Source organism: Gossypium hirsutum, chromosome A06 (assembly GCF_007990345.1).
Source record: "Gossypium hirsutum isolate 1008001.06 chromosome A06, Gossypium_hirsutum_v2.1, whole genome shotgun sequence".
Taxonomy (NCBI): Eukaryota; Viridiplantae; Streptophyta; class Magnoliopsida; order Malvales; family Malvaceae; genus Gossypium; species Gossypium hirsutum.
The window spans coordinates 12,312,399-12,322,653 of NC_053429.1; the positions used below are offsets into that span (position 1 = coordinate 12,312,399).

The window sequence follows — 10,255 nt, forward strand, 5'->3', positions numbered from 1 at the left end:
CTATCCATGGAGATATTTCTCGAGTTCTCTTCCAATCAATGCCCTTTTTCCAACTGTTAGTTGCAAGCTCATCCTCGTAGCTTCAGATATTTTTAGCATTGGGACCTTGCCTTCTTCGATGATGAAAGTTGCATTCACGAATTCTAATGACCAAAAGGAACACTCTATTGCCTCACTATCATTTTCTATATATGGCCCATCACCGGTAACGGATGCGATAATGTCCTCCTCTGCGCTTATCGTTATCAGCCGGCTCTCCGTTACCAACTTTAGCTTTTGGTGTAATGATGATGGTACTACCCCTGCTGAGTGAATCTAGGACCTCCCAATAAACAATTATAAGAAGGGTTAATGTCTATCACTAGGAAGTCTATCTCGTATGTGTTTGGACCAATCAATAAAGGTGCCTCAATCCTTCTCATCACCTTCCTTTCAGTGCCGTCAAATGCTCTCACTATGTTTTGGCATGTCTTCATATGAGAGCTGTCTATAGGCAATCTATTTAATATGGACAAGGGCAAGACATTTAGTGTTGACCCGTTGTCAGTTAATACCTCTGGTAACGTATACCCCTTACAACGGGTAGTAATGTGCAGAGACTTGGTGGATCTCATACCCTTTGATGGTATTTCATCATCACTAAAAGAGATGAAATTGTCAGCATTTATGTTGTTGACGAAAAGATCTAACTTGTTTACCAAAATATCATCAGTGACATAGGTTTCGTTCAACACCTTCATCAGCGCGTTACGATGTACCTTCAAGTTTAAGAGCAAAAATCCAATACTGATATACGTGCCAGTTGCTTGTGTAATTGTTCCACAACATTATACTCATTGTGCTTTAGAAACTTCAAGAATTCCTTAGCTTCTTTCTCCGTTACAGGCTCATTAATGAGTGATTTCGGGTTTTCTTTCCCTTTTTCGATCACCAAAGATTTCTCTTTTACAGGCTCGGCTTTTGTATTTGGTGTGCTGACCGGAATCTCCTCTCCCGAAGATGTCACATTGCAGTTATAATTCCAATGCACCATTTTGCTATTATAAGGAAAAGCCACGGATTTCTGAATTACAATTCTTGGTGTCATTTTTGCTCCAGCTTCATTGATTTTCGGTCGTGAAATGATCACCACTGGGTGATTGACCTTAGAGACCTTCTCTATCGACCCCCCTCTGAGGTGTATACATCTTCTCCTTTTGAAAATTAAAAGAACTCCAGCTCTTTGTTGTCCATTAGACCTTGTACCAAGGCTCTAAATTCATTGCATCTTTCAACCTCGTAATCTCCTTCATTGCGGAACTCACAATAGTTCCTCGCATCTCAAAATTTGCTCCCCAAATCCTGCGTGATTAACCCTCTTGCCACTATTTTCCTTTAAACCTCTCTCAACGGGGTTCTTACTTCTGCAACATTCAACTTGATTCTCCTCCCTATATTTTCGACTATCACGTTTACCCCATTATCAGTATGATTGGGTAACGGATTTCCCTCATCAGGTGCATCATTGAATTTCACAACACCCATTTTAATGAGCCTTTCGACAACCTTTTGAAAGAGGTGCAGTTCTCTATCGAGTGTCCCGTGATTCCCACATGGTATTCACATTGAGCACTTGCGTCGTACCACTTGGGGTATGGAGGTTGCATCGATTTTAAGTAAAAAGGGGATACAACATGTGCATTAAATAAACTTTTGTACAGCTCCCGATACGTTATTGAAATGAGAGTAAACTGGAGCTTCTCCGTGTTTTGCTTTGTATTGGGCTCTTGTCTTGGCGAGGCTTGCTGGCCCATGGCTACCGTTCTTGGTTGGTTTACCGTAATTGGTTTTTCATAACTCGTGCTCACATTACTGACTTCATTTTCTCTTTTTTTTGGGGTCGACCTCTTGGTGCTTTCCCCAGTCTCTATCTTTCCACACCTTATCGCATTCTCTATCATTTCACCGGACATCACTATGTTCGCGAAACTCTTAGTTGCGCTTCCCAGTATGTGATTAATAAAAGGTACTTTCAAGGTATTAATGAAGAGCATGGTTGTTTCTTTTTCCAGCAGCGGCGGTTGGACTTGTGTAGCAACTTCCCTCCACCTCTGAGCATATTGATTGAAACTTTCATTCGACTTTTTCTCCATGTTCTGTAACATGATCCTGTCAGGCGCTATGTCTGTCACATGGCCATATTGCTTCATGAAGGCTTATGCTAAGTCCTTCCATGATTTAACTTGGGTACAATTCAGCTGATTGTACCACTTGGCCGCAGGCCCAGTCAAACTGTCCTGGAAACAGTGAATTAACAATTGATTGTTGTTGACATATCCCGTCATCCTCTGACAGAACATTGTAATGTGGGCCTTAGGGCAGCTAGTCCCATTATATTTTTCAAACTCTGGTATTTTGAACTTTAGAGGGAGTACCAAATCTAGGACTAGGCTCAACTCCTTAGCATCCATTCCATAATGATAATTAGCGCTTTCCAACGCATTGAATTTCTCCTCCAGCCATTTGTATCGATCTTATAGTTACTTTGGGAGTTCTGCTCTTGCCTTTCTCACTTCTGCTACATCATCGAGGTCAGGGACTATAGGATTTTCCCGATTGTCTTCGGGGTTGAAACTCGAGCCCGTTGGGAAATTTATCGGTGCCAAAGTACCAGTCTAATATTGGGGTTTGATATTGACAGACACTCTTTATGGTGGTGCTTGAGTATTCGTTGGGGTGAAACCTGGAGGATAAGTAAGGTCCTCGCTATCGTCTACCGTATTGATTATGGGGCTTTTCCTTCATTCTAGTCTTTCAATCAGTAACTGGGTCAATTGGTTCATCATATTCCTTTGAGATTCTATTATTTGATCCCTCATATCTTGTTAGATTTTGGCCAATTGTTCTTGCATCTATACTTGCAGTTGATCCTGCATTTCCTTCTACATTTGTTCCAGTTTTTCCAACCTTTGATCCATAGCTTTGGTTTTTTTCCGTGTGTAGTATTGATGTTTCAGGGTAACTACAATACGATTTTTAAATAATTAGGGTTCTTTTGTGAAATTTAATGCACATGATGCGATGTAATGCAAATGCATGAGATGAATGCAAAACTAAAAAAGGCGTCAATTTTGATCCAATTCCATTTAGAATAACTTTATTAGAAAATAAAATCCTTTACATAAAACAGATCATATATATGGCTTTGCCTTGACACTCAAAGTTTTGACTCTCTTAAGAAGCCAAGCCAGCTCTTGACCCCGGTCCGACTCTAACTCGTATTTCACACTTAGCACATCAGCCTGAACTGCTAATGTCTGTAAATAATCGACCACTTCTTGTATCTGAGTCAACGAATCTGCTCATTCCACTGCTCATTATTCGACTCAAGGAATTCAATTCGAAGCTCACAGTTCTGTAGCGCAGTCTCAAGTTCTTCTACCTTTCCTTTCAAATCCTCGATCCTGCTCAAGCTGGCCCTTAATTCAATGTCGGAGTTACGACCACGATGCTGATGTAATGCCTTTTCTAACTCCGCTACCCGAGCTACTAACATCTCTTTCTCATTTTAGCTCTCATCAAGCTCTTTTCCAAAGCGTTTTCTCGTACTCGAGTATCATGGAACCTCTTCTCCCACTGATCAGCTCTAGCCTTTTCCTCTTGGATTGCTTGTCACCATTGTTCAGATGTTTTTCCCAACCCGGAAGTTCTCATTGATAGGCACAATTTCTTATAATCCGTTTTTAGGCTATCCAAATCTTCCTCGGCCTTATTCTTTCCCTTTCTTAATTTCTCGATTTCTAGCTTCTAAACATCAACATCAAGTTTCAAATGTATCTTTTCTTCTTCCAGTTGCTCTATCTTCCTTCTGAGTTCTACATTCTTTCTGTCAAAGTCCAATTAATCAATTAAACAATAAAGTAGCAAAATAACTAAAAAGGACCGAATTGAATTTAAAATGAAAGTTTGGGGCAAAATTAGAAGTAAATAAAGGGGGGAGAACCAGATTGCAATGCGCACTCAACATGGAGGGACCAAACTGGAAATTATTCCCCCTCCAAAACGCATAGCTTTAAAAGGACTGAATCGAAATCAAATCAAAATCATGAGGCCAAAATTTAAAGTTTAAAAACACTTGATTGCAAAACTATGAAAAAGTAGATGGGCCAAAAGTGCAAATAACCCTTTCACTTTAAAACACGCGGATTCTAGGCCAGATGGGTCGGGTCGGATCGGGTCAGGGCAAAACTACACTGTTTTGGGGTTTTAGGACCTAGGCCAAAACGATGTCATTTTGGCCCTTTATTTAAGTCACATTTTTGCAAAAAAAAAATTCTATCCTTGTTTTTAAAAAAAAACTTCAAAAACCTTTGAACTCTCTCCTCCCCTCCAAATATCCGGCCATGGCACCGGCGCTGGACCACCGCTGTGAGCTCCGCTTGTGCGGCGGTCGGAGCCCAAAAATGTCCCTTTTTTCAGGTGATCCAAAATAGGTAAGTCCTCCCTGTTTTCTAATATTTTTATATATATATTTGTATGTAAAATAAATTCGAAAAAAAGGAAATAAAAAAAGACCTTGGTACTTTTAACGCTATTTTTTCTCCCCGATCTTCTTTTGAAGTTTGATATTTGTGTGCTTTTTGTATTGAGTTTGTAAAATAAAAAAAGATAACAATGAATATTCATGACTTTTTATAGCCATATTTACAATTGTTTCTATTGATCTCTCCACCACCTTTACAGGTACGTGGGCGTGGATGGCGTGGGCGTATGATGGAGAATGTCGGTGGTGGAGGCGTGGGTGGCGGTTGAAGCGTGTGGCAACTGGTCAAGAGGGCTAGGGTTTTTTTTGCTGAAAAGTTTTGTTTGTTGTGGGCTATTTGGTCTCTAGGTTTAGGTATTATTTTGGGCCCATTTGAATTTGGTTGTTTTGGGTTATAATTTTGGTTATTTGAGTTTAGAAATTGGATTGGTAATAGGTCTTTGGCCCGGACAAAATTTGGGTCATACAATGGGCAATGGGCAATAGCAGTGTCCCTTCTCACTTTTCAGCCATTGTGTAGATGATTGGAATATTATTAAGAAAACAAACTAAGAATGGTGTTGGTCATATAAGCACAAAAAAAGAAAAAAAACTGCTTATAACACTGAAAATTTAGTTATTTCCTCCCTTAGGAACATTGAATGTTGGAAAAAAATAGCAAAATTAACCGTAAATGAAGTCAATGGTGGTGACGAGATAAAAGCGTGCATGTAGAACACACAACGTGCTTTTTATTAACAAACTGTTTAACTTCACTTATTAGCTAAATGTGTGTTTTTATTTTAATTCATGTTTTGTCTTTACTTTTAATTATGTAATTATATGTATAATGTTAAATATATTTTAATTTTTTTAAAAAAAACATCAACTAATTATTTTGATATTTTTTCTTTATTTTTTTACTTTCTAAATCATGTTTTTAATTAATAACTTTTTATTTACATGGACAAAATAATAAATATGTAATTATATGATGAAATATAATTTTTTTCAATATTAGCATTATGTTAAACATATTTTAATTTTTTAAACATCAACTAATTATTTTGATAAATTTTCCTTATATATTTTTAACAATAATAAAATATATTTAACATTATATAAATAGTTTATCATAGAATTAAGAATAAAAACATGGTTTTATATATTTTGGTATTTTTTCCTTATATAAATATACTTTTTACTATTATATTAAATATATTTTATTTTAAAAATATTATAAGGAAAAATACATCAAAATAATTAGATGATGTTTTTTAGAAAATAAAATATATTCATCATAATGATATATATTGAGAAAACATATTTTTATTATCTAATTACATATTTATTATTTTGTCTTTGTAAATAAAAAGTTATTAATTCAAAACATAAATTAAAAAGTAAAAAAAAAACAAGAAAGATTATATCAAAATAATTAGTTGATATTTTTTTAAAAATAAAATATATACTTGAATAAACATTTAAACCTAAGCCACACAAATGAAATACCACATATTTAGCCAACAAACCAATCACTTTATTAATAAAAGAGTGTTTTGTAGAAAGTGTTTTTCCAAAAAAGAAAATCATCCTACAAGCCACACTCTAGTCTGCCGAAAACCATATTTTTTTTTAAATTGATTTTTATGGTCAATTTTACCTCATTGTTAGTTTAATTTTTCTGAATTTGACTCATTCCAAGATTGAACTCAAGTAATACTTTTGCCTGAGAATTTTCAACTACAATTCATTCTAGAGCTAAACCGATTTAACTTCAAGCCTAATTTAATATTTCACTTACAAACTTGTATGCTTAGATTTATACCTTTAATACCTAAAATGAAAAAGACTTTTTTTGGTCAAAATCAGGGCATTTAATAGTGACTAATCTTGATGTTCACTAAACTAACTAATAAATTGACTAAAGCAAGTGCACCCATTAATTAGTAATATAGTTATGATGATCACATATACCATTCCCTCGAGGACTACAATTACCAGTAATTATCACATTTCTATTATTTAACCTAATGATTTAAAGGATTGATTAAAAATAAAATAAACTATCTAAATTAACTAATAAATTCACCAATGAATAAAACACAAAAACAATTAGGTATCAATCAAGTGACAAAACAATACCTAGGTAAAAATCCACCTAAATTTCATCTATAATTCTTATCTAATTTATGCAATTTCTTTTCTTAGCTCTTTGATCCGTAGAAATCCCTATTTTACGCTAATATCTCTTTTGAGCATAAGAGCAACTAACTCTAGGTTATAATTGGAATTTCTTTCTAATTAAAACTCCTATTATTGCATTAATTCACTATATGGATCCCCTTATTAGATTTGACACTAACCTGGTAGATTTATATCGTCCTATTTCTAAGATTGCATGCAAATCCATTCTATTATGCAAGATCTAATCACAAGAAGGGTCTATTCAACCTCAACTTGTAACACCCCAAGTATCGCAGGTCAAAGACTTTGGCGTATAGTAGTAAAATAGTCTGTCTTATGAAGTGTAATCCTTTTAATTTCTTATTGTGGTGTATGCATGGGCGCATATAATAATTGTCCCATTTGTGGGTAATGATTTTGTTTCATGCTATTCTACTATATTAAGGAGAAGTCTATGTTAAGCGATAAAGGGTAATTGTGGTATGAGTTAGCGCCAAATGTGTAATAAGCCTTTTTGTCAAGAGTACTATGCTAGTTAGTTATAAGTAATCTGGTTAGAAATCAACTGGATAGCCTAGCCTGATAATTGTGAATGCAGGGTATTTTCTATGTTTCCCTCGGAAACTATAGACTATTAAGAAGGCAAATTTTGAAACGTGTGACACTTGTTGAATGACTGTAAGGGATATTGGATTATATATATATGAGATAAAGGTTCTAGGGAAAGTTTCTTTTAGATTCTAAATGTTACTTTATGAATCTTTTTTGGAATAGATTTCATTTCTTCTTCCTTGTACTGGAAACTTAAATTCTTGGTTAACACAGTGGTTATTCCACCTTTAGGTAAGTATTACAACTCTACACGTTAAATTCTAAAAGAGTAAGTCTGTAAGAAGTATATGAACAGTAAGATGTAAGTAAGTGCTTGAGATGATGGTAAGTTGTATATGAATAAGTTTTTAATGGTGTTTTTATGTTCTATAAGCAGTGGTTGTTACTGCCTGGTAATGAATGTTTGGGTCTAGAGCTTCAAGCTTTTGTGGGTGAGTTAAGGTGAGTCTCTACCCTGAATTTTTTATATGAATTGTTCAAATAAGAAGTATATATATACACATTCATAGATAGAATGATAATGTCTACGGAAAATGGTAAGAGTATAGGTAGGAGTAAAGATGATAGATGTTCTATAATAATATGCATAAAGTTCTGTTGAAAGAATAATGTTTGATAAGCATGTAACTAAATGTTTGGTATACAAGGAGTATGAGTTTGTAAGAAGGTTATAATCTAGGTAAGTAAATGCTGAGCTAACGTTCTATTGTGAAGCTTCTGGTAGGGCAGTTATATTGCTAACTAGACTGGCATATCATAGATCGAAACCGAGTGTAAGACTATGAAGTAGAGGCCCATGGTAGTTTGGTATGATTTGGAAACTTTCATGGTGTAGCTTTCAGTGAAATAAAGACTAGATCGACAGAACATGATACATGAATGTATGTAAGACCATGTGGTCAAGACCCATGGCATGATATGTCTATTTGAATATTCATGGTATAGCTTTCAAAATATGTAAATCGAATTGACTGATCACAATACATGGATTTATGTGAAAGTCTGTTGGGACAGAAAACACGTGACTCTTTATGACGCTTATGTAGTGTATTCTGTATGAAGCCTTATGGTGTATTTTGTCTGGCCTTTATGGTGTGTTTTGTCATATATGTCTGGTAAGATTTGTATAACTGTCCTGATGATAAGTTATGGATAATTTCTGTTAGTTTTGTATTATGTATGACTAAGATCAAGTACTCATACGCTCAGGGTTAAGTAATATCTATGAAATAAATAAATAAGTTTAAAGAGTGCTTTTGAAAAGAACTGTGTATCTGGATGTTAATAAGGTAGTCGCCATGATGATACGATTAAATCAAAGTTATTTGGAATATATCGTATCTGAGTTGTATAATGACTTCGTCTGCAATCTTATGAAAACTGAATATTAATTATTTTGAACATTTGGAGTTCTAGAATAATGTTGTGAATGTCAACATATTGATCTATGAAGTACATTGCTAGTATGGGTCGTATGGTATTGAATCAGGGTATGATTTGCTTAATAATTTGAAGGTACTCAGATCTAGTAAGTATTCACTATATGTGTATGTGTTCGCTTGTAAATAATGATAATGAATAGTTGTTTTGAGTCAAGTGCAAATATTAGAAAATGGTTGCATCAATTGGATTCTGAAGGTATGTTCTGTTCAGAAATGTATATGTGAACGAGAGAATTAGAAAACGTCTGAAGAAATCTTTAGTTAATTAAATAAGAAATAATGTGTATATGAAGAGTATATAATTGGAGTATATGTATGTATTACAACTATAGTGGTATCTGCTCGGTATAAGTGATTCAGATAGATGATTGATGTAAAGATGTTCTTTCAAGAATATAAAGTATCTGTCAAGGTATTTTAGGAATAAAACCCATTAAGTACTCTTGTATTTATTTATGTTGTGTTTATCTTTCAGGTTTCGATGTTAAGAGACTGTGCTTAAAGGGACAATGCCAGGACTACTCTAAGGAAGAGGCATATTGAGTTATTACACATACAGAGCTGTTTGGGTGGCATACTATAGGATTTTACCTTAATGGATCTATAACTATCATATTGTTGTTTTGAGAAAGATTTATTGTAATTTTGTAATATTTTATGCTTAAGTACCATATTTTTTCTTGAGATTTAGTCTTTAAATTTAATTAAAAAGAATATATTTTAATAAGAGGTTATCTAGTACAGTTTTGTGAGTTTGACTAAGTATTATGAGTGATAACACCTATGATCAGGATTAGAATCTGGATCCAGTGAATCGGGTCGGGAATCAAGATGTTACAAGACTTATGCATATCAAACATGGACTAACACTTTAAAATTATCAACCCAAGAATAATTCAACATACATAATTGAAAATAAAGAAACTAAAGTTTTATTACATAAAACTAGAAATCAAACAATAGAATCCATCCTAGGGTTCATCTCCCCTAGGTATTAAGAAAATTAGTTCATAATTACAAGAATCAACACTAAAAATACAATATAACCACTAAAATAAAATAAATCCATGATAACTCCCTCGGAAATCAGCTTGGACTCTTGAATCTTGATGGACAACTGCTTGGAAATCGACTTCAATGGTGTTCTTTGGATAATTTTTGTGCTATCTCTTGATGATTGCTTATTCAATTATTTATTTCCTTATGTATGCCTTCTTAAAGTGCCAAAAAACCTAAAAATAGTAACTTTCAGTTATTAGCACACATGATTCTCGAGATTGACAAGCATTGGATACACACTTGTATGGATTGCTCGTGTGAAAGTTTGTTGCATGTGTGCAGCTTCTAGAATGCTACAATGTTCTAATTTCCACCCGTTTTCACTCTTATTTCTCCCAAATGACATATTAAGCATCAAAACATGAATATAAAAGGATTATGAATATATATTTCACAATTAATGTCATATAATCATCCAAAAATGCACTAAGAATGAGGCTAAAATATGTTACTT

The 10,255-nt window shown here is 34.2% G+C and overlaps 1 protein-coding gene across 1 annotated transcript; it reads right to left on the reverse strand.

Moving 5' to 3' along the window:
- LOC107963279 (uncharacterized) lies at positions 1-2,189 on the reverse strand. The gene is made up of 5 exons (XM_016899838.1): positions 1,546-2,189; positions 1,305-1,442; positions 800-1,193; positions 426-758; positions 1-315 (listed from the first exon to the last, which is right to left on the reverse strand). The coding sequence occupies exons 1-5, from the start codon at positions 2,187-2,189 to the stop codon at positions 1-3; spliced, it is 1,824 nt and encodes a 607-aa protein (XP_016755327.1).
- Between the last annotated feature and the right edge of the window lie 8,066 nt (positions 2,190-10,255).